Source organism: Mirounga angustirostris, unplaced genomic scaffold (genome assembly GCF_029215605.1).
Source record: "Mirounga angustirostris isolate CCGP_5_RB_7025 unplaced genomic scaffold, mMirAng1.0.hap1 SCAF_12, whole genome shotgun sequence".
NCBI classification, from domain to species: domain Eukaryota; kingdom Metazoa; phylum Chordata; class Mammalia; order Carnivora; family Phocidae; genus Mirounga; species Mirounga angustirostris.
Window position 1 is genome coordinate 58,681,044 of NW_026991720.1, and position 25,762 is coordinate 58,706,805.

At 34.9% G+C, this 25,762-nt stretch overlaps 1 protein-coding gene across 2 annotated transcripts in view; it reads left to right on the forward strand.

Moving 5' to 3' along the window:
- AGMO (alkylglycerol monooxygenase) overlaps positions 1-25,762 on the forward strand; it is a 377,885-nt gene that overhangs the window by 173,107 nt on the left and 179,016 nt on the right. For both annotated transcript variants that reach the window (XM_045864618.3, XM_045864619.3), the window contains one exon: positions 10,965-11,060. In XM_045864618.3, the coding sequence (XP_045720574.2) occupies positions 10,965-11,060 (96 nt within the window). The remainder of the gene's footprint in view (positions 1-10,964; positions 11,061-25,762) is intronic.

The window sequence follows — 25,762 nt, forward strand, 5'->3', positions numbered from 1 at the left end:
CTCCTGAGTTATAAAGATAACTTTGCATAAAGATAACTCAAGCCTCCAGGGCTTACATTTTGGGGGAGAAAGCCTCCAAGAAAAGATGGAGCTGTATCTGAAGTTGCTCCAGGAAAATCAAATGCAGTGAGTGAATTGGTTGTCTGAGGAATTATCAAACAAAAATTTTTGTCAGAGCATCATAGACTTCAGAACTAGAAGGAATCTGGGAGACAATATATTTAAATCATCCATTTTAAAAGCTACAAAATGAATCTCAGAGGAGCCTGCTACATCATACAGTATTGAACATTGCTGGTTGGAATTTGAGTCCAGACATCTGACTTCAAGTTTATGGTGATCTTTATCCTGGTTTCATTTTTGCCATTCCCCCTATTAAGTCAATACATTCACAGTTACAGATTAGTGAAAACCTAAGTAAAATGCAGGTTCACACCTATTTATTGCCAGTATAAATCCCTTTTACAACCTCATATCATCTTGCCAATGACACAAAATATGCTGAGTAAAGAAATGAGCATTGGAATGCATCAGAAGCTGTTAATTTGGGGTAGTAGAATGAGTGGGGGCGGGGAGGATTTGCAGTGTGGGGAATGAAAGGTAGAGATTGTGAATCCGCCTGGATTTTTGTCTAGCATTTGTAGGTTTGTTAGAAGATGGCATAGATGGTTTAAGTGTCTGTGATGGTTGGTCTTTCTAGACATTAAAATCAAAGACCATCATAAGGTTTTTGAGTCTTTTTAAAGATTCTTTTTGTTAGTGCTGATAGGTAAGGTATATAACTTGGTAGTTAGCTAACTATATCTTAGAACAAATAATACATGTCTTTGAAAAGAAAATTAACTTGTATAATGAAAAGCAAAATTAATCTCAGAGTGTTTTTCTTTGCTATTACTATGAAAATTAGGGTGGCAGACCTGTCATTTTAAGTAGTTAAACATAAGAATTCAGCTTTCGAGAATCTCTAACCAAACTTTTTGCACTGTTTTTTAAAGCCGGTTTTAACCTTAGTTTTAACATTACTTGTCCAAAAAGAACTACAGTGGATGGAGTATCATTTCAAGTGAGCTTTATTTACTATACATTGAATTAGGTGGTTTTGTGTGTTACTTCCATCTTTTACTAAATATCTTAATTGATATAATGACTTAAACATGATAGTCTCTCCAAATAATAAAATGTGTCTAGATCTGTGAATATTATGTTATATATAACAGTGTCAAGATTAACATTTCATTTTTTTCCAACTTTATTCAGATAAAATACCTGAATGCTACAGTTTATATTCAAAGCATAGCTAGAGAAGTGGTAGAAAATAATAAAATGGGATATGTCAAAAGGTTACAGGATCCAACTTGAAGGAACTCCCAATGTCCAAAATCTGGAACAATATGAACAACAAAATATATAACACAGTGTGGAGTTATAATCCAAAACATAAAATAAATATCTTTGAAATCAGTCCATACCAATATAAATGATTGAATAACTAAACAAATGGAGACAAATATATGGGAGATAAGTTCCTTTAAAGAATTCCAAAAGAATTATAGATAACATACGTAGATACTTCCCCACCCCTGGAAAATGGTGCTTAATGCACCCCTTACCTAGCCCTTTGATTGTAGACTGTACTGAGTAACTCCTGTGCAAAGAATAGAGAATGTATAAAGGATAATAGCATGTAATGGGACAAATGGTAACTACACTTGTGGCGAGCATAACATAATGTATAAACTTGTCAAATCAGTAAGTTGTATACTTTAAACTAATGTAACATTGTGTGTCAACTATATTCAGATAAAAACAAACAAAACAAAAACAAAAGGGAAAAAAGACAAAGGGTGAGGTGAGGGTGGGAGGTAACTTTAGAGTGGAGAAACTTGGCAAAGACAATCTCAGATAAAGTTAACATTAACAGTGGTATCTTGTTGATAGCATATACCCTTTGATAAGATGTGATCATAATGTTCTATTAAATGACCCTTCACCCCAGTGGTATTTATCACCAAAACCCATAGCCCCAGGCTTTAACCATCAGAAAAGACAATTGTCAAACCCAAACTGAGGGGCGTTCTACAAAATACCTAACCTAGTACTCCTCAAAAGTATAAAATGAAATACAAGTGACATCTGAGAAACTGTCACAGATGAGAAGAGGCTATAAGATGTAAAGACTATGTAATAACGCATCCTGGGTGGGATCCTAAAACAGAAAAAGAACATTAGGGGGAAAAAACTAGTGAAATCTAAATGAGGTGTGGAGTTTAGTTAATAGTAATGTACTAATTTGTTTCTTAGTTGTGGCAATTCAGCACAATAAAATGTTAACAAGAGATACTGGGTGGAGAGTATGTAGCTACTCTGTACTATCTTTGTAACTCTTTTACAAATATAAAACTATTATAAAAACATTTAGATGTAATGTATGGGGATTAACATAAGAATAAAAAAAACATTTATTAAAAAATACAACTATATGTACATACCTACATTTTCCCAGAGCCACTGTGGATGATATAACAACTCTAGAAAACCAAAAACCAACCAAACAAAACCCCTTAGAACTAGCAGCAATAGTCATTGATTCCTGAGACGTCTGAAGCATCCTAGAGAACAATGATTCAGCCAGTACTATTTTATTTGTTTAAAGATTTTATTTATTGATTGATTGCAAGAGCACGAGCCAGGGGAGGGTACGAGGGAGAGGAGATAGAGATCCCAAGTAGACTCTGCACCGAGCATTGAGCCCCATGCGGGGCTCAATCCCATGACCCCGAGATCATGACCTGAGCCGAAACCAAGAGTCAGACACTCAGCTGACTGAGTCACTCAGGTGCCCCCAGCCAGTACTATTTTAAATTGGTTCTAAAGTAACTCTTTATTTTTCCATTCTTAATCCCTCAACCCATCACCCACTGTTTCCTTTCCAGAATGCCGGCTCTGAACAAGCTGAATTGCTCTATAGCTTTGAGAAAGGAATTTTATAGACTCCCTACCACATGCAGAGGTAGTCAAAACCTGGTCCCACTTCTGTCCCCAGTCTCATCTTCCACAATCCCCCAATGTCACCCCATTTTCAATTAACAATTAATTTTCAGTTCTCTAAATCTACCATGTCATAATGTCTTGGTAGTCATTGCACATCCGGTTACCTCTGCCAGGAAAATTATTGCTCCTTTACCTCTGATGGTATATCCTTCAAGACTCAATTCATCACTCTGTACAGATGATTTCTAACTTTGCCTTGGTTCCTTTTTTTTTTTTTTTTTTGGTCCCATAGAACCCTTGCACATCTCTATTATAGTATTTATTATTTGCATTCTTGCTTTTCATGCCAGCCTGTAAACTTTAAAAGGTACTTTTCACTAGATCTCTAAAGTGCCTGATGCAGTCAGTGCTTAATAAATGTATAGTACATAAATAAAAGAAATTTTAAAGTTTTAGGGATGTCATATATTTGACATTATGGGTGTCAAACATTCTGCTACGTTAACTAGCTAAGTCCAATGTGTGAAATAATTTAAATCTGTCATTCCTTTGAATATTCTTTATTTAAAATATCTCCAAAAATTAGAGCATAGGTGAGTAACTTATTTACCTTTTTGAATAAAATATATTTGGCATATTTGTTTTATATATGAAGCTATAGAATGGGAAAGAGTAATCTCTACATTTAATGAGCTGAGTATTTCTCTTAAAAGCATAGTAAATTAATGATAAATGCACTTAGTTAAATGACTAGGTTGGGTAATTTATTTTTAGCTCTGTAGTATATGTTAATCCTTAAAATTGTTCTGTTTTTTAGGTTAGTGTTATAATCAATATTATAAGAATTTATAAAATACGTTTATAGTATATTAGTGATCTAGAAAGAGGTAAATTTTATCCACCATTAGAGGAAAGAAATATAGTTATAATGTCAATTTATGAAAACTTTTCTTAACCACAAGTTAGGGAACCTGTAAATATAAAGTGATATTATTTTTGAGAGTAATCATTTAAAAATACATACTGATTACATTTAAGAAACACGAGAGAACAATTTATCAGAAATAAGGAAGTCTGAATCCCAGAGAGCTCAGTTATTAACTAGCTTTGCCACTCTGAATCAACTGATTAATGTTTGCATCTCAGTGATTTTTTTACATGAAATGGGGTAATTAATATTTGCTCTGCCTTCTTCTATTGTTATTTTGAAAATTACCTTAAATGATGAGTGTGGAAATTCTTTGAACTATATCAAGTATGACTCACATGTATAATATTGTTTTTATATTACATATAAGACTGCAGAGGAAACTTTAGTGAAATCTCAAATTTTTTATTACATCGTACTTTCTGCCAAACTATATAAGCAAAGACTATTTTTCAATATGTGGGAGTTGGAATTATATAAAGACAAATGTGAACAAATAAAGACACAGAAACTAACAACTTTGATGTACTGCAGTCAAATACATTAGGGATAGAATTCTCATAACTCTTATGTCACAGATGGAAAGCATGCCCTAAGCCCCCTATGCAGTAAAGAAATAAAACATCTCTCAGGACTTTGCCTCAGAACTCCAAGGCGTCCCTCGCCACTCTCAACCACCATTCAAAGACAGCATATAAGACAAAGTTCATGTCCACATATTAAATAAATGAAGCCCTTTGCTTGTTTGTATCTTGACCTGTCTGAGCCTTGATTCTAGCATGCATCAGGAATATAGAATTATTCTGTAGTGTACCAAAGTCAGTTTAAAATTTGGTAAAAATAAAATTATTCTCTGATATTTAACATTTCATTTTACAGAAATTTAATAGTCATTTGTAGTTTTTATGATGAAGGATAAATAAGAAGACTCATAATGAAGAGCTCTACATAAGACAGCATTATCTTATTATCTTTATTGCTACTTTAAATGTAAAACTGGCTAAAATATTCAACTCTCTTTACATGTAATTCTTCTTATTTTGAATGTGCATCCATTCTTTTTTTGTTTTCCATATAAAGTCTTGATTGGCAGAGCTGGTCATGGTGGCAAAGGTTGGGGATATAAAGAGAAATAGGACATGTGCTCTGTTCTTAAGGTGCTCGCTTTCTTTGGTGGGATTCCAGGAAGTCAACAGCCATTATAAATACAAGTTGTTAAGGTTTTAGGGAGAAGTGTCTGCTTTGGGAACCATGGTGGGTGAAGGGGAGCATCGTAGAAGAAATGCCTGAGTCCAATCTGTAAGAAGAATAAAATTTTGCCAAGAATGAGGTTGTAAATGGAATATTATGTAGAAGGAGCATGTCTTTGAAAACACAAAATTTTGGGGAAAAAAAGTATAGTAAACTTAGTGAATTGCAAGTAAAGTATATGGTGTGTGTATTAGTTTCCCAGAGCTGCCATAACAAAGTACTGGGTCTTAGAAATTTATTGCCTCATAGTTCTGGAAGCTAGAAATCAGATATCAAGGTATTGGCAGGGTTGGTCCCTCCTGAAGGCTATGAGGAAGCATCTGTTCCATGCCTCTCCCCTAACTTCTGGTGGTTTGCTGGCAATTTTGGGTGTTTCTTGGCTTGTAGATGCATCACACGGATCTCTGCCTTCACCTTCACATGGCATTCTTCCCGTGTGCCTGTCTGCCTCTGTGTCCAAATTTCCCCCATTTATAAGGAAACCTGTCATTTTTGGATTAGAGCCAACCCTAATTACCTCATTTTACTTTGATTACCTCCATAAAAAAATCTATTCACATAAGGTCACATTCTGACGTACAGGGTGTTGGCCTCACATATTTTCTGGGGAAACACAATTCAATGCATAAAGTTTGAGTATGGCTAGAATATAGGATGTTTAAGAAGGTGGAATGGGCAAAGGGGAAAATGGATAAAAGCATAGAAATGGGAACAAAAAGATGGGCCTAGATTAGTTAAAATAAGGACTTCCTAAGTAAAAACACAAGCACTTAATCCAAACATAAAATTTAAGTAGATGTGTTTTAAGGATAGAGATCAGTAGACTCTATCTGTGCTCACAAGATCTGGTTCTATGTCGTGATAGATTATGTAGATTTCAGGAATGTGGGATGGTGTACTTGATTATTCAATCTTATTTCCTCAATTATGAAGGAATTTTTTTTCTCTAAAGCATTATAAAAATAAATGAGAATCATACAAGTACAGATATTAGTAAAGTTCGACTATTTTATTAAAATAAGATAGACATGAATCCTGGAGCTAATTTTATTTTCCCATTTCATTCAAAGTAATTAGACACCTAACTTGAACCAGTTTGCTTTGTAACTTACTTGCGGTCGTCTCTCCCCTCTCGATCCCTGCTTTTCCTCCCAGTTTGTCATGCCTCACCGCTTTATCTCCTACTTCATCCAACCTGAAGTGCATCATTTCTTTGACTCTGGAAAAGTCTGCCTCCTTCTGTTGCATCTGCCCCGAAATCCCCAAGCTGTGCTTAAATTCGGTCACCCACTACTTCATTCCCACACCCAGCTTGCTGAACTCCATGGGTGCCCTGCAGCACCAGCGAGCATCTTGTTGCCGCCCCATGTACGGCTTCCAGACAGAGCTGAGGGGTCAGTGCTGTTCACCACGCCATCCTCCCTACCTGGGAGAAGACCTTCCAGAACTCTGCAGTCTCAAGGGCTCTTCTCCTCTCATGCTCCTTGCTTTCAGCCAGTGAACATATTTAAAACTTCACAGAGAATGTGAGTTTTTCTGGTTTTCCCTCACTCAACTTTCTTTTCAGATATATGCATTAAGATTTGTGAAATCACGGGCGCCTGGGTGGCTCAGTCGGTTAAGCGACTGCCTTTGGCTCAGGTCATGATCCTGGAGTCCCGGGATCGAGTCCCGCATCGGGCTCTCTGCTCGGCAGGGAGCCTGCTTCTCCCTCTGACCCTCCCGACCCTCCCCCCTCTCATGCTCTCTCTCTCTCTCTCTCATTCTCTCTGGCTCAAATAAATAAATAAAATCTTTAAAAAAAAAAAAAAGATTTGTGAAGTCACAAGTGCACACACTTTCTTGTCTCTAGTTTTATAGAAATTGTTCACCTCTTTTCTGCAGGTCTTATCCTTAAATTGGTGACATTGCTCCTGTCTTAGTTCCTGCCTTGGACTTTGTCTGACCAGCTACTCTTGACATCTGTCCCTCTTCCTCTTAACTGGCTCTTTCTGAATATACCAAAAATATATTCATATCTCTCACATTAAAAAAAAAAAACATGAAATCTCCCCCATCCATATGTTCTATTGAAGGAAACCCCCCAACTCTCTCCTTCCTTGTTCTTACAGAAAGAGAAGTAAGTAATCCCTACCTCTATCTCAATACCTCTTTTGAGTGATTTTTAAACTTAGTGAGGTCTGGATTTCAGGCCTACTGCTCCGCTCATCCAAACCTACAAATTCAGTGTCATTTTTCAGTTCAGTTGATATTTGTACCACATATTTGCTTATTCAACAGCTTCCTTGGGATATACCTCAAGGACTCCAACAAGCATTCCCTAGGTTGAACCTTATAAACCTCTTCTTCCTGCTGTCTGCTCTCTCAGTAAACAGTATCACCCAACATACAAGCCTACAAATCTGGATGTCTTCTGATACTCCTCTGTCCCTCTCATGTTCTATGTTTAGATAGTTACCAAAGCCTTAGATCCCTTGCATGTATTCTGCCCCTTTATCTTCATGACTACAGCTGTGTTTAAATGGGTGTTATTTTTCACTGGGCTAGTGAGATAGATTTCAAACCTATTTTTATATTTCTTACAAGCTTTAAAAAAATTTTTTTAACTGCTCTCTCACAGCCTGGGATAAATCTAGTCTCCTTAGAATGTCATTAAAAGGCTCCCCTCGTGGTTTTGACCAAAGTCTAAATTATCTTTTGTTTTTTGCTTTTGTTTGGCTGTGATGAGTCATAGACTCACCAGAGACTTTCTGATGAAAGCTATAGATGGTTTCTTTAGAAAATTGCATATGCTTCCAAACAAGAAGCTCATACTTTGTTGTAGTGATGTCGAGCGGATTCACAGTCTCCCTCAGATCTGTCTGTGAATCCCACAGTCCAAACCAATCTCTTGGCACACTAACACTTTCAGCAAGTCTGAGGTACTTATATTCCCCCCCTTTTTTAATTTTATTATGTTATGTTAATCACCATACAGTACATCATTAGTTTTTGATGTAGTGTTCCATGATTCATTGTTTGCATATAACACCCAGTGCTCCATTCAGTATGTGCCCTCTTTAATACCTATCACCTGGCTAACTCATCCCCCCACTCCCCTCCCCTCTAGAACCCTCAGTTTGTTTCTCCTTAATGTCCTAGTTGATGGTCCCCTTCACACAACCCCTGGCTGCTCCATTCACCTGAGCAGAATAAAACCCACTCATCTTCTGTCCATTAGCCTAAGGTCACCTCTAGACCTATCCTCATTCTGTCTTCACACATACAGGTCTGGGTTATTTTCTTCTTTGTGAATGGGTTATGTATGACCTCTATTAAAAGGTAACAAAATAACCTAGGGAAGACAGTCAAATTTAAAGCTCAAGAGCCTTGGAATCAGAATGACATGAGTTGAATGCACAGCAGAAATGGATATATTTGGTAAGCAGTGTAATGTCCCCTGACCCAACTTTGAGGAAGGAGAAATTTCTCCTCCCAAAGTAGTACCATTTCCAGCTTTATGATGGAACTGACATTTAAGTTTGTTTTAAAAACTACAAAGAATTTGGAAATGTGAAGATGTGAAGTAGAAAAGATGAGTGGGGATTTTCAGACCCGAACATTTACTAAGCTGCTTTCCATTTTAGAAATTAGAAACTTGGTTGTATCATTAGATTTTTTATAGTACTATATAAATCACAAGAATTTAACTTTCACGTAGTTCATGTGACTTATCCCCTGACCTTTATCTTTATTTCTTACTAGAAGTTTCCTTATTTGAAATTCACGCTGAGCTCATTTTTCCAGTTTTCTGCAAATTATATTTACTGATTTGTAAGATTTGAGACATTGGTTTATCAAAACTGTTTTTAGGAAATCTAATCCTATGGGAAACACATTAAGAAAGTATTCAATAGGCTAACACCCTTGTGATTCACATTAGCATCGTGAAGACTCTGAGAAGTTCTCAAAAGAAATTTCACTTAAGTCACTACCTCACAACTTAGTTGAGCATAGAACCCCCTTTTCCATAACAGCTGTTACTATCTGAAAGGACCATTTCTCCACACTTTGGGGAATTATAATGAAATATAAATATTCATCTGGTATGTGCTCTCTTTCCAAATAAAACTATCCAAATAAAAGCATCCCAGATAAGTTGTTTTACATTTTTATTCACATCTCAAAGATTCCAAAATACTCTTTAACTTAAAATACTTTTATCATAGGCTATATGTATGTTTCAAATATTTTTTATTAACCTGGTTGTAAGAGAGCTATTTGAATATATTTAAAAAAAATCAAAATAGGGGCGCCTCGGTGGCTCAGTCAGGTAATCAGCTGACTTGATTTCGGCTCAGGTCATGATCTCAGGGTGATGAGATCTAGCCTACATCAGGCTCTGCTCCCAGTGGGGAGTCTGCTTCTCTCCCTCTGCTCCTCCCCCCACTCGCCGCTTGCTCTCTCTCTCTTTCTCTAAAATAAATAAATAAATATTTAAAAAAAAATTCAAAATAGTATCACAGATCTTTTGGAACCAAAAGGTTGGTTAAGTTTCAAATGGTTTTCTCCTTCACCACTCATTTGGGAAAACTAAAGCCTAGAGAAGTTTAAGAACTTTCTGAACATCATGGAGAGATTCTGTAGTAGAACCCAGACTTAAAATGGATGTCTTGAAAAAGAGCCCAGTATTCTTTTGTTGCTTACTAATGCAATCCATTGCTGAATAATACATTTATAAATAATAAAACTGATCCTGCTTGTGATGACAGTTGAGATTTTTCATGACTTAGGGTTCGAAACAAAAACTAGATGGGTTTATGTAAACGTCCAATTTCAAATGCATCATCACAACTAAACATCGTTGAAATGATACTGACCTGAGAACAAAGGCTTTAACAATAATTTAGAAATAAAATTTAATATTCAGAAGAAATGTTTTTAAAAGAGCTAGTCTTTTGGAAATATTAACTCTATAAAATCAGAAGTGTAAAGTGGAGGAAAGATTCCTTTTATTCTTATTTGTTTAGTGTTTCATTTAATGAAATGTTTTCTTACAACATGAAATCACTCTTGGAGATCAAAGTCATTAGGAGAACACAGCAGATTGTGCTTATTAGTTGATTCTAACCAGTTCTGCGGTTTAAGCATAAGTTGTTTTTCCAAGGCAGAGGCCTTTCCGTCTGTTAGGAAATACAGACCTTTAAAATTTTTGTTTCCACTATGGCATCGTATCATAGCTTCTTCCTTACTAACTTTGAAAAAATTAGGACATATCGTGCTCTCAATCAACCACATAAAAATATATTTAAAAAATATATTTTATATTCTTGTTATATTCTTATATGAAGTTACTTTTTTAAATTATAATTTCATTTTATTACTAAGCATGCCAGGTCATAATAACAGTTTTTGGGAACTGTCAAGGTATAAAGGTACATGTTCCTTTCTTTTTCTTTTTAACTTAAAGTGAGTATTTGTGTGTATAAGAAAAACCTCTTTACTTCCAGGAAACACATCCAACATTTTCAAGATTAAGGAAATAACACACCACGTATGCTATTTTAATTAGACAATATTAAATGCGAACTAAAAGTCTGGTGGACTTAGTTCCAACATGTCTGTAACTTTATCACCATGTGGAAAATTAATGTTGCAAAGTCAAATGTGGCAATAAAATATACAGAATAAGGTATATTTGCTAAAGAATAAGGTGTATTCATGAAGTTTATGCTCATAATGTTGAACCATTAGTAAAAGTGTATTTTATGTTGAGAATTAATATGTGTAAATTTTAAAATTTTTAATTTTTCAGATATTCTACTCTCCCCTGGCCCTCTTTGTACCACCTTCAGTATATGCTGTTCATCTTCAGTTCAATCTTCTCTACCAATTTTGGATCCACACAGAGGTAACTCTCTTTAATTTTTTTTAAGTTTTATACCTAAATAGTTAGCCTGAAGCAATGTCCTAGAAATCCACCAGCAGCTGATTTATTGTGTAAGAGAAATCTTTGTCTGCCTTCTTTAAGGAGAAACATCTGTTCATTTTTATTCCTTTTTATTGAATATATATTGCAAAGTTTATAAGAAGCAATGAGGCCAGTTGGTCTCAATTAAATAAAACAATTTTTTGAAATATTAAGTACCAAAACATTCTAATACTATATTCAATACAGTATCTTCCTGTATTACAGTTTATTAAACATTGTTTACCAAAAGATGTTGAAATACATTTCAACTTAAAGATACAAATTTATATATATATAAATTTTTATATATTTATAAATATATGTAATTTAGTATGTTAATTATTATTTTATGCTATAATTTATATAATAATAAACAATATTTATGTGTCAATATTGATACATTTTAATGTACATATTTACACATACATATATCAATCAGTGGGAACTCCTTGAAAAAAGTTTAATGCTTAAAGAAATTGTGAAAATATCATTTGACTGGAAATCTTGCTTTAATTTTAGAGTTTAGGTTTTATTTAGAGAGGGTTCAATATGTTTAGGTTCCCTCCCCCCAGAAAAGTGAGCAAATATAATTTCTTGGGTTTTCTGTGGTATCTCAAATTGTCAGATTTGAATGTTTGCAGATAGATCATTAAGCAACTGATTGTTTTATGAACCCTTGTACTGTTCTGGTTCTTAAATACCAAAATCGCAGACCCAGAACAATTTTTACTTATACACATGAGACCCTTCCCAAGCATTTGGCGTTTGTTGGAAGCCTTTTGAAGTTCCGTTAAGAAACATGTTGACAGGTGTTGCAGCTGGTTGAACAATACTGCAAATCACAGCTGCATTCGATACCAAAGCTTGATACAACAAAGTGCATTATTTCATTAATCTGCAGTATTTCATGCTACCACTCTACTTGGAATAAAGAGACTGTTACTATGACTTTGGACATATGTGGCATTATTTGAAAACCTGTGATGAAACAGCATTGCATTTTATGGCAGTTGACATACATCAAACAGTCAATAGGACAACCATCTGAAAGAGCTGTTGAGGCCAGTTCTGACTGTAGAGGTCAAAGACCAAATTTGTTTAAATCAGTAGAGGAAAGCTTTCTGATGATTTACATGGAGGGGTTAAAGGAGAATTACATTTTTATAGCAGCTCTGCTACAGGTCAAGCCACATGTTGGGTCAGAACAATGGTGCCTGAGTTACTTCCGCCTTTTCCTGTGCCACTCTGAGAGGTCTGTAAGCTTGAGTTTCATCGCAGTATGTAGAGGGGCAGTGGGGCAAAGCCAGTGGTGAGACATCTCTTTTAAGCTCAGGACCTCCAGGTGGCTTCATTTCCAAACTCAAAAGCAACGCATTACAACCTTTCACCTGTGTTGTCCTTCATATTTTTGAAAGTACTGTATCATGTATAATTACTGCAGTTGAGCTGCACAGGAAGCAAGAACACACTTTCTGCAATCGAGGTTTGGCTTTTGAAATTTTAAATTACATTATTAGGTGTGAATACATTTATAAGATTTTTTTTACAGGTGTGCATTTAATTACATTTATTATTATAGACAGCATACTACCACTTGTTTAAAATAACAGAATCATACAGGAAAGAGAACCAAGAGATTTTTAACAGTGGCTGTTTCTGGAGAGGGGAGTGAGTGGAATCGAGAACTGGAGTGGGGAGAGGACTTAACTTTTAAAAAAATTATTACTGTGTGCTTGCCCTCGTTTTCAAAGCTTAATACACAGAAACCATACTCCATTCACAGAAACACTATGCCAGCCATGGTACACATGACAATGGTGGCCAAGGAGCCCCAAATAGTCCTCAATGCAGGTTTGATTCTTTCAGTTGTTTCGCGGCTGCTGACATCCATGAAATCAGTTTTCACTCTGAGGGAGATTTGGCCTTAAGGAGGTACTGATTTTTTCAGCGTGAAGACGGGTTCATTCACGTCATCAATCAGGTTAGGGTGAGAGAAAGTTAAAAAAAAAAAAAAAAAGCAAAACAGTAACAACATGCTTTTGAAAGATTGTATGTGAGAGAAAAAATAGATCCTAAAGTTACAAAACCTTCTACTATAAACTGTACTGTTCTTTAATTTTTGCCTCCGTTTTTGCTTATTGTCCATTCATACAAAGTGTCTGCAACACATAGTCAGTGACACTCTTTTATTCTGAGTTTAGTAAAGACAAGTGGAAAAACTTATTATTTAATACATGTTTTAAAGTTAAGAGTTGTGGAATGTTGTCATTTTTTTTGATATTTTAGATGGTATTTGGGTATTAGTTGATTCACACAGTATGATTGTCATAGTAACATCTAGTACCTTTTCATTATCTGTTACCTTTGATTTACCATCATTGTTCATGTACATATCTGTTGATGCTTGTGCAAAGAAATATAAAAGAGAAATGATTCTTTGGTATTTAAGATTTGAAGGATTTTTATAGTGCTAAACTGAAGCCCCTAAATGGAATATGATGCAGTTACAAACAAAATGAGCAATCTTTTTCTGTACTAATATGGACAGATATCCAAAAACTAACAATGTATAATGTATGCTAATATTTATATTAAAAAAGGGAAAACAACTATATGTTTTATAGGTTCACATATGCATGAAATGTTTCTAGAAGTACACATGGGTAGCCAACTCTTATCCCAGGGGAGAGATATTTGGGATGACTAGGGAGAAGAATTAGAATGAGATATTAACGTTAATTTTCCCCATTCTAATGTGGGCAAGGAGCTCTCTCTTTGTGGTAATACTTCCCAAATAATAACAAAACACTGATGATGTTGGCAGCATTCCATGTACTTATTGGGTATTGATGCATTTGATTTAATAAACTGCCTGTTCAAGCTTTTATTTTTTATTGAGTTGTTTGTCTAAGTGACTTGGAATTCTTTATAGGTTCTGGATATAAACCACTGTCAGATATATGTATTTCAATTATAGTTCCCTATCCTGTAGCATGCTTTCTCATTTTCTTTTTGATTACTTTTGAAAAAAATACTGGATTTTGAAGTTTAATTTATCTTTTTTTAATGGTTAGTTTAGGTGGGGTTTTTTGTATTTTCTCTAAGAACTCTTTGATTATTATTTTTATGAATACCCATTTACTATTGCACCACTTAAGAATAGAAACTTTCTTTCAGCCATTAGATTACCTGAGTCCTTTGTTGAAAAGAAATTGACCGTATGTGATCGGCTCTAATTTTAGACTTCTATTCTCTTCCATTGATTTGTTTCCTCTTATACCAATCCCTCACTTTATTGATTATTATAGCTTAATAGGAAGACTTGTTTGTACAATTGATAAAATAATTTGTTTAAAAATTCTCCAGGACTTTCTTATGGACAATTGTGTAGTCTGAATAGACAGTTTTCTTTCTTTCTTTCCTTTATTTATGCCATATATTTCCCTCTCTCTCTTTTTTCTTTTTGCTTCATTGCTTAGAGTTCACAGATAGTATATTTTAGGTCCAATTTTGAAACAAACAAACAAATCTGGCCATTATTTCCTTGCACATTGTATCTACACCTTTCTCTCTCTCTTCTCTTTGGACTCAAAATACATGTTTATTAGACTATTTGATATTGATTCATATCACAGTAATGCTCTCTAATTTCTTAAATTTCACTTTCTTATTTAGATTGGTTAATTTCTATTAATTTATCTTCAGGTTTAACTACCTTTTCACCTGCTCTCTCTGATGTACTTTTAAGCCCATTCAGTGGATTTCTCACATCAGATACTATGCCTTAAATTTTTGAATTTCCATTTTTATTTATAAATAGTTTTTGCTTCTCTGCTGAAAGTATCTGTCACTCATTAATGGCTGTCTTTTCCTTTAAGTCTTAATCTTAATAAGTATTTTAAAATTCTCATCTGTTAATTCCAACATCTGAGTCATGTACAAGTCTACTTCAATTGACTTATTTTTCTTGTTATGGATCACATTTTCCTTCTTCTCTATATGTCTAGTAAATTATTATTATTATTATATGCCCATCTCCATGGCACATTTGTTGTAAGGATTTTAGATTCTGTTATATTCCTCTGACATTTTCTTATTTTTATTGTAGGAGGCAGTGAAATAATTAGCTAATTATCCTGCATTTTTGGAGGCTTTGATAGGACCTGAGACTTTTAGTAGGGTCTTTAGTCCTGGGGCATATTCATTATCCTTGGTGGTCTTTAATTGGTGGCCTTTAATCTTAGGGCAAGAACTATCCTTTTTTAAAAAAAGATTTTTAAACGTTTATTTATTTGAGAGAGAAACAAAGAGAGCACAAGCAGAGGGAGGGGCAGAGGGAGAAAGAGAGAAGGAGAAGCAGACTCCCTGCTGAGCATGGAGCCTGAGGCAGGGCTCAAGGTGGGGCTCCCTGCCGCCAGGGCTGGATTGTGAGGGGGGCTCAATCCCAGGCCCCTGAGATCTTGACCTGAGCCAAAGTCAGACGCTTAACTGACTGAGCCATCCAGGTGCCCCATATCTTCTTTGTTTTTTAATGAAATGCCTGTAGTGTTTATAAAGGCACTTTAACTTAGTAGGATTTGCATTCTACTTTTTCTCTTATGAGCACCCCGCTGCAGTTGAGATCTTCGTCGGCAATTTTCTAGCTTTCTACCTACCTAGCTTTTTGCCTACTTAACTTTTCAGCAGGTTCCTTAGTGCTTCTTCCTACACATGAGTATTTGTATGAATATTTAAGAGTCAGCCAAGACTCTTAATTCAAGAGTCAGGAGACTCATATGCGGATTGTGGCTCCTCACTCTGTGGGTCCTTCCTTTACAGGAAAGAAACATTTCAGTTTCCAGTCACTCCCGCAGTCTCAAATTTCGATTTCTGATCCTAGCTCGATGAGACTGGCACTTCCTCTTCAGCTCTTCCCACTCTCACCCCCTTCTCCTTGCCATCAGGACATGCCCTAGGGCCCTCATCCTCTTAGAAGCCTGCTGAGCTAACTATATCCACTAAGCACAAACACTGCCCTCAGAGCTCTAGTTGGCGAGGTGTGAGGAACACAAATTCTTCTCATCTGCAGTACTATATTCAAACAACTGTCCCAATCAGATCTTTTCTCTGGGGATATAGATATCACACCTATAGAATCAACATCTGCAGAAATTAGAATATAGGAGAACTGCAGGAATGCAGCATGTAAAATTAGAAAGCGTGAGAGATGTGTAGTGGAATTATGAAGCTCCATAACTGAAGAGACAATAAGAACTGGAAGTTTACAGAAATGAGGAGGTACAGAAAATAATAGGAAAACCTAACTTTATAGTAGCAAAAACAATAAAGTGGTAGCAGCCTGAGCCGAGATTTAGATCTCACTTCTTCACACAACTAATAGAGTGGTTTGCTTACGGCCCTTTTGTATCCAACATTAAGTTGGATTTTCATGGAAGTCTAGCAGTATTGATCTGTTCTTCAAAATCTTATGGAGTCTACCAAGACCCAGTCTTGCGTAAAAATGTAGTTTAAGTACGTTTATCTATTTCATCCTATCATTTTATTAAACCATTATATATAAAATATATAATATTTGTAACGTGAATTTTAAGTCATGATTGCAGAGAAACATGTTTATCTCAGATTTCTGTTTTGTTCTTTGTGTAGATGGGAAATGTATTATAATTATTAAGCTAGTTGACAAAGCTTTTTCATTAACAAATTAATATTTATTTTGCATAAAGATGACACTTGGGAAGATATTCTTGAATATTTCACATACTACAATTATTAAAACTTAAATATGAATATTGTAACACATAGTTATTCATCTCAATTGCTTTTTTTAAAACATAATAAAAGTGGGGCACCTGGGTGGCTCAGTCAATTAAGTGCTTGCCTTCAGCTCAGGTCACGATATCAGGGTCCTGGGATGGAGCCCCAGGTCAGGCTCCTTGCTCAGTGGAGAGCCTGCTTCTCCCTCTCCCTCTGTCCCGCCCCCAAGCTTGTGCTCTCTCTCTCTATCTAAAATAAATAAATAAAATTTAAAAAAATAATAGTAAAAGTAGGGGCACCTGGCTGGCTCAGTCCATAGAACATGGGACTCTTGATTTCAGGATCGTGAGTTCCTGCCCCATGTTGGGTGTAGAGTTTACTTTAAAAAGAAAAGAAAAGAAAAGAAAAGTAAGTAATACTATTTACATAATGTAAACTGTGTTTTCCTTTTGTGGCCTCAGGGATTATATTGCCTGAGTTCAAGTCCTGACTTCATTTATTACTATTACTATGACCTTGGACAGTTTACCTTCCTGTGCCTTATTTTCTTCTTATATAAAATAAAGATAATAAAAATACACAGTATTGAGTATTAAAAAATATAGTTCATATTCTAAACTATAAGATTAGATATTTGCTGTACTATTGTTATTGTTCTTGTCTTTTCTGCAATCTAGATACCTATTTTAATTTATGTCACTTACTAACCATTCCTAGCTATCCTTATGATTATTCATGTACATTTTATAACTTGTAATTTTAATGCAGTCCATATTTTGGTTAGTATGAATTGTTAATATGAATAAATGCAGTTGGATTTTAGACTTAAGGAAATAATGCATGAATTTGCTTTAGAAAAATGTATATCTTTATGAGTTTGAGATTCTGATCATGAAATGCATTATTCAGGTTTTTTTTGTCATAATCTTTTTTTTTCTAATTCAGGAACTAATCAAAGTAGAAAATTATGAAGCTTGTCAAATTCAATATATCTTTTAAAATATTTCAGTTATTATATTCCACAGACATCCATTGAGTGCCTATTTCATTCATAGTCTTGCATGTAATAACATGGACAAAAAAAAAATTAAAGACTGGAACAATGAGATACAATATTCTGGATGAAGGAAAAGTAGCTCAAAAGATATTTAAAAATGACTGAATTTTAGAAGACTAAACAGTTTCAGTCATTCCAAGCCGCCAATTCTCAGTTACTGATATTTGTCATTGGTCTGATATGTCCCAAGGAAAAATATGAAGAGATTACATTTCTGTTTATTTGTCTCGTATTTATTTCATTTTGTATGTCATTTACTTATCCAGAACTCACTTTTTCAGGAAGTATTTTAAGCGTTTTAACAAATACTATCTCATTAAATCTTCCGAACAAGTCTATAGAACAGGTAATACTATTTCCTCAAATTAAGTATACTAAGTAACTTGTCCTGCATCATAGGACTGGTAAGTGTCAAACCTGGGCTTTGTACCAAGTAGTAAGGCTCCAGATTCCTTGTTCTCATCCATTTCTCATCTTAATGTTATAATAGCCACCATGTATTAAACATCCAATATGTTCTAAGCAAAAAAATTTTATTTAATTCCCATAAAATAATTTTAATCACTAAAGGTCAATTAAAAATTTATAATTTGTAAAGAATGAATATAAGTTCAAATAACCTCAGTCAACGAGGCTTTATTTTAAGGGTACATGGTAGAAGTACACGTAGCAGGAAACTATCCCGGAAATTTAATAGACAATTTCAGAGAACTGGAACTTTTATATTCACCAACTTCGTGAGCAAACACTATCCTTTTTAAAGCTAAGAATATTGAGATTCTGCAGTTTATATAAGGTAACACATCTGGCTTCAGAGCTTATGTTTTGGCCATCACCTACTTATCACCCTTCCTCTTCAAACAATGTATTTATTTGGTTATATCTCAGTGTACCATGATGGGAGGCAACAGGGTTCATAAATAACCCATATGGCACAGTGAAAGAAGATCAAAGCTATTGGTTAGTTAAGACAGAACTCAGTTGTAATCTTGTCTGGACCAAATTACTGTGTGACCTTTATACACTTCTACTTGTCCCTCTTAAAATTTAATCTATCCTCAGAGGTTAGTCTTACTGAAAATCCTTTGGTGATGTTCAGTTGCTTGATGAGCAAAGTCTAAATTGCTTTAATTTTATGCTTCTCATGCACTGCCTTCAGATAGATTTCCTGTGTACATCCTGTTTCTTTCCATTCTGTGCATTTCGGTTAAAGTTGACTATTTTCCATTTCCCAAATACATCTGCTATATAATCATTACTGTTTCTCTTCTTCTATGTTTTCTACATTTTGCTATTCTATACATTCTTTAAGGCCCAACTCAAATTTGTTCTTCATAAAGTGTCTCTTCTATTAAGAGTAAGTACCTATGTAGCTCAGACCATGTGTCGGTCACTGCTAAGTATTTCGTAAGATTTGTTTTTTGGGGGGCGCCTGGGTGGCTCAGTTGGTTAAGTGTCTGCTTTTGGCTCACGTCATGATCCCAGTGGGATCGAGCTCCACGTGGGACTCCCTGCTCAGCTGGGAGCCTGTTTCTCCCTCTCCTTCGGCCCCTCTCCTCTGCTTGTGCACGCTCTCTCCCTCTCTCTCTTTCTCTCTCAAATAAATAAAAAATCTTTAAAAATAAGATTTGCTTATTTAAGCATCATACAATCCTCTTGTCCCAATTCAAAGAGAAGAAATTAAAGTATCAGGAGATTAAATAATTTCCCTAATGTTGTAGCTAATTAGTAGTAGATATGTGATTCAAAACCTGGTAAACTATTTTTTCCTTTCCCCCTCTGAAATCTGGTGTCACTGATTTTACATTTCTTAGAGATGACCCGGATTACCTGGAACAACCCCAATATATGTCTATTTTCCTGGCATAATTCTTAGTAGCTCATCCTTTCACTCTTTTAAAGTATTACACACTCGTTTTCCTCCTAAACAGCTCTTTGATCTCTCTTAACCTTTCCATTCTGTTATCTCACCTTAGCTTTTGCTCCTTCTATCAGTTACATAGATGGTTATGATAGAATTTTATTCTTTTCTGTTCCTACAGACTCTCTTCTCTTCCAAATATTTGCATGCAACAAACATGGTGATGATTTTAGAAACCCAATTATATCAGGCACTGCCAACATGAGAACAAATATCCACAAAAGGAAGTTTTGAATGGCTTTTTGCTGCCTCCAAGACAAAATCAAATACCTTAAATTCATGAATGGATTTCAGGTTTCTTAGAATATGACCCTTGCTTACCTCTCCATTCTCATCCCGTTAGTCAGATGCTCCAGCTAAACCACACAACATTTTGCTCTCAAGCACACCAAACGCTTATTCATTTTCTGTACTTATACATGCTCTCTTTGTTGATGACCTTTTCCAAACATTCTTCATGATGCAACTCAATTACCATTTCCTTCAGAATGTCTTTTTTCACCTCCTACTTAACTCTATAAGTGCATTTTCTTTACATTACTGCTGTGTTTATTTCTATTTCCCTATTGGCAGTTAATGAATGAGAGTAAGCTCTGTTGGGGGACATGAATGTTATAACACATTGGTTCCTGCTTATGAAAAGCATCCAGTTAATAATGCTGAGGTTTATTTCTTACACTTCTATATTGTATTTGTTGCTAAGCTCTGTTTCTCCCATTATTCTGAGTTCCTTGATAGCAAAAAACAAAATATGGCTCATCTATTATGTGAACATATGTTTGTGTATATAAGTACATATATACATAGAAACTTTAATAAATACATATAGCAGTGTTTAAATAAACAGATATCTCTTATTGATAATAAATAAATAAATTTGTTATGTGTATCCTTATTTGTACTTATATTTGGAATACAGCTATGCTGTATCTCCCCTAATATAATATAAATTTTTAAGGGTTATGATCATGTATCTTTTAGAATTTTAAGGAATTTTGAGGAAGAAGTAGTTATATTTTAAAACAAATGTTTTTGAAAAATACTTATTTTAGCAAACATCAAATTTCATGCTTCTTGTCTATCAGGTGCTTATTTCAGTAGTACCTAATAAGCCTTGTGTCCTGGAAGTAAGCTGAGACATTTCACAGCACTTTTGTTTGTTTACTCCCATAGTCCCTTTTATTCCTCTCTGAATTTCAGGTTCCAGTTCTCTCTTCTTAATACTCTTCCTTCTTTAGAATTTAATTTACTTCACCATTTTCATATTGTCTCTAAGTAATTACATAGTCTGTAGCTCTAATGCTAACTCTCTTACGGATTTAAGGTCAGTGTTTCCTGTGTCTCACTTAACATATTCACAGGAATACTTAACACTACCCAGAGTTAACATGTTTAAAATGTATTTCATCATGACTCAAATTAGCTGCTCTTCTTCTTTACTTCCAATGCTACTTCAAGTCAACGTCATGATCAAATCTTGATGTCACCTTTAACTCTTTGACCTCCTTTGTAGACTGTCTTCAAGTCCTATACATGGTCTCTCTAGAAGTGATCTTTTGTTCTGTTCTATAGTTACCTTTTAAGATAATTCACCCTCAACTTATTCGTGTATAATTTTGTAGTGTTTTCCCAAATGTATTAGATAATGCAAATCTCTTTGAAATTCATATATTAAAAAAAAAATAGTTCTTGAGTGCGTACTCTGTGCCAGACAAAGAGACTACTCTAGCCTGCTGACCTGAATTGACATCGCTTGTTACTATCGTTTTGAGGATCATTTCTTCCTTCAAGAATCTGTTAGAGTCTAGGATTCTTTCCTAAAGGAAAAAACTTTATATAAAAAAATAATTTTATTGAGTTTCCTGAAGCTCATCAGTAGACTCTCTAAAAATTCATAGATCATTATTTTAAAATGTCTATTGTGAAAGAACTGGAATTTGAGGTTTTCTGGCACAAGGAATATGTTGGGAACCTCCTAACAGAATTGAAAAGAAGAATATTTTAAGAACAAGAGAGTAATAAGACATGATGTCTAAGAGTATAAGTTGTGTAATCAAAGAGAAATCTATCCTCCGTTAGAGATTTGTACACTATTGTGTCTGCAGAACCTAAAAGGGTTCCTGCATAATGGAATCTCAAGAAATGCTTGCTGAAGGATGGGTGTGAATATTTAGTAAAGCTATTTAAATTCTCTGACCCTGCTTTCTAATCTAGTAAGTGAAGGTAATCATACTAACCCATAAGAGTGTGGTGAGGCTTAATAAAATATGTTAAGTGGAGGGCGCCTGGGTGGCTCAGTTGGTTAAAATATGTTAGGTGTATAGTCAGGAAGGTAATACTAGTTATTATGGTAGTTATTATGAAAAAGGCATAAGACTACATATTAGAATTGGTACATAAAGGCACAGTTGGATGGGTCACATGCATGTATCAGAATTATTTGGGTGCTTATTCAAGATATAGAATGATAGACCCCTTCTAAGAACCATAGAATATTAATAAATCTCTTCTGAGCGAGGGTAGGAATCTGCAACATTGATATTAGGAAGCTTGAGCACCATGAATATGGGGACTGACAATAAACTTCTTGAAGGCAAAACTATGTTTTACTCATCTTTGTTTTCCCATTGTCTTGAACTTGGATGACCATCAACAAATATCTTTTTAATTAACGAATGAACTGATCTTGTTAACTAGACTTTTTACAATATATGTGTGTATTGGAGAGGAGCAGGAGAAACAAGTGCTCATAGCCTAGACTTAGAGAGGACTGAATTGTGCTCCTTCAAATTCCTGTGTTGTAGGCGTAATCCCAAATGTAATAATATTTGAAAACGGGGCTTTTAGGAGGTAATCAGGTCATGAGAGTGGAGTCCTTATGATGGATTCGTGCCCTTGTAAGAAGAGACATGAGAGAGAGGACTCAGTAAGAAGGTAGCTCTTACCAAACATTGAATCTTCTGGCACCTTGATCTTGGACCTCCTAGCCTCCATCACTGTGAGAAGTAAATGTTTGTTTTTTAAGCCATCCAGTATATTGTATTTAGTTATAACATCCTGAACTAAGACAGGATGTGCTAATTTAAAAAAATCCTGAAGAGACAAGTGGAGGGGATACACTTTAGCTTGTTCTTAGAAGGAAAGTATGCACATGAAAACAGGGCAAATGAAATTGAGACAAATACTTATAGCTTCTAATCTACTGACTGAAAATCCATTTTATATTTGACTTTGAAAGATTAGTACTTGCTAATATTTATTTATTTTTTTATTTATTTATTTGAGAGATAGAATGAGATAGAGAGAGCATGAGAGGGGGGAGGGTCAGAGGGAGAAGCAGACTCCCTGCCGAGCAGGAAGCCCAATGCAGGACTCGATCCCGGGACTCTAGGATCATGACCTGAGCCGAAGGCAGTCGCTTAACCAACCGAGCCACCCAGGTACCCCTTTGCTAATATTTTTTAACACACCAAAATTTATAAAGGATAACAATTAGGAGATCTGTCATATGCGATTATAAATTCTGTAATGCAGATTTATATGTTTTATTGATGGAAGTATCTAATGCTTAGATAATTCCAGGTACATAGTAATACATTAATATTTGTTGATTAATGAATGTAGAAGCTGTACCTGAAACTGGAAATATTACTATAATAATAATCAAAATGTAGTGAGTTTTAGAATGAGTTATGTAGGGCGCCTGGGTGGCTCAGTCGTTAAGCGTCTGCCTTCGGCTCAGGTCATGATCCCAGGGTCCTGGGATCAAGTCCCACATCGGGCTCCCTGCTCGGCAGGAAGCCTGCTTCTCGCTCTCCCACTCCCCCTGCTTGTGTTCCTGCTCTCGCTATCTCTCTGTCAATTAAATAAATAAAATCTTTAAAAAAAAAAAAAAGAATGAGTTATGTATTTGGAGCATGTATTATAAGACTGCCTGGATTGGATATTTAAACAAAGTCTACTTAACCCCTCAGGTTATTAGCTACCTTTTTTTAACATAATGTTTCTACTACTGATAATAATGTGGTTCTTTTTTCCCTGAATACCCAGACTGGTAAATATAAAATTTTTGTTACACTAGAATGAAGTTTTATATGGTTATGCTTATGAATGTTTCCTGTTTCCCTTCTGTCAATTTAATTGGTGTTTTAAAAAAAGAAAGTCCCTTGGAATCCACCACTTTTTGGAGGAACACATTCAGTAGCCACTTGCATGCATTTTTCCAAGGAGAAGTCAAAAGTGTTATTTAAAATGTAAGCCGAGACAAATTCAAATAAAATGCTAACTTGTCTAGCTCTTGTCCTCTTGTTTGAGGAATAATACAATCATAAGTGACAAGAATCAGCCTTCAAGATAATTGATTATGAACGCAGTCCTTTAAAACTGCTGTTTATTGTATAAACATAGCCTAGTCTCATTCTTTTTAAAACTAAGCTTTTAACTCTTTAACCCTATGATATAGATTCATCAGAAATTTACTCCCTATGAAGCTCTTTATGATCCTAACAGTCCTGATTCCTCCAGATTGTTTTATTTCCAAACTATAAATATTGTTTTTTCACTCCTCAGTGTGGAAATTCAGTTACCTCCATATTACATGCTTACTGAAGTAGAAAGCTGCCTAATCAGATAGGAAAACATTTGGCTGTGAATAAATCAGCATTTGTCGAGGATTTCAAAGTGTGAAACTAGGCAGACAAGCACACATCCTAAGAGCTCTGCTTTCTCTTGCTTCCCTGTAGAGAAATCAGAGGTTAATATGGCCGCCACAGCCATCTGTCTAAATACTTGAGTGTGTTGTCTTGAATTAACATAGCAGAACTAGTGGGGGAGGTAATTAAGATTTTATTTTTACATTTCATCACCAGATGCTCTACAATATAAATTTATCCATAAATGTTCAGATTGATTAAGTTTTTAACAAGAAGAATAATGAGTATTTAAAAATCAACTAATTCAGGACAAGAAGTAAAATTATTTTAATATGTTAACTTGTAGTGTTCATGGAATTTATTCTTTTCCTCAAACTTTAAATGAGGAATTGCTGTAGAATTTATTGATAGTAAAAAACGTATTCTTATATATTTTCAAACAATAACAACTGACATCGTCATTCATTGTAACTTTAAGAATAAGTTAAATTATCTGCAACTAAATTGTAAATCCCTTTCCACTTTGTGATCTCTCAAAAGATCTTAACATAGGACTTTTCATAAAATAAACACTCAATAAATACCTCTTAAATAAATGGACCTCGCATAGTGACTGTTGAAGAAGCTTATGAACAAAAGAAAACTCTCTACAGTGTTCTCCAGGAGCCTCAGTGGGATTTTTTGCAAAGCTGCACTCTAGGGGTCTAGATAAAAGCATATATTTTTACTAAAGGTAATTTTTAGCTTTTGACCTAGAAAAGAACTCAATTTTCTTCTTATTAGGTTATTCTATGCCAATTATAAATTCAACTGGATTCTAAGTACAAATATCTGTACTGTGCAATGGTACCAGAAAAGGAAAAAAAAAAAAAATGAATGCATTTCTCATCTTTCTCAAGAGTACACAAAATTTTTGAAAAAGAAAACTTTTTATAAAACCTTTTTTTCTGAAGTAGTTCTAACTTTCCGTTGAAGAGTCCACTGGACTGTAAATAAGCTTCCTGCAGGAAGTGCCTGTGTATCAGTTCATTTCTTTTTACCTCTAAAACCTAGTTAAGTCCAGAGAAATTCAATAAGTCTTTGCCCAGAATGAATGGACTGGCTGACAAGGGACTACTTGGTGGGCTTGTTATGCAACTATCTTTTAGTAAGAAACTTCGATAAAAATTTATAAATACAGATTTTAATGATCTGAAAACTTCCAATGCTAATAGAAAACCCATATTGGTAATTTGGTAGTTAAAATAGTTGATTGGCA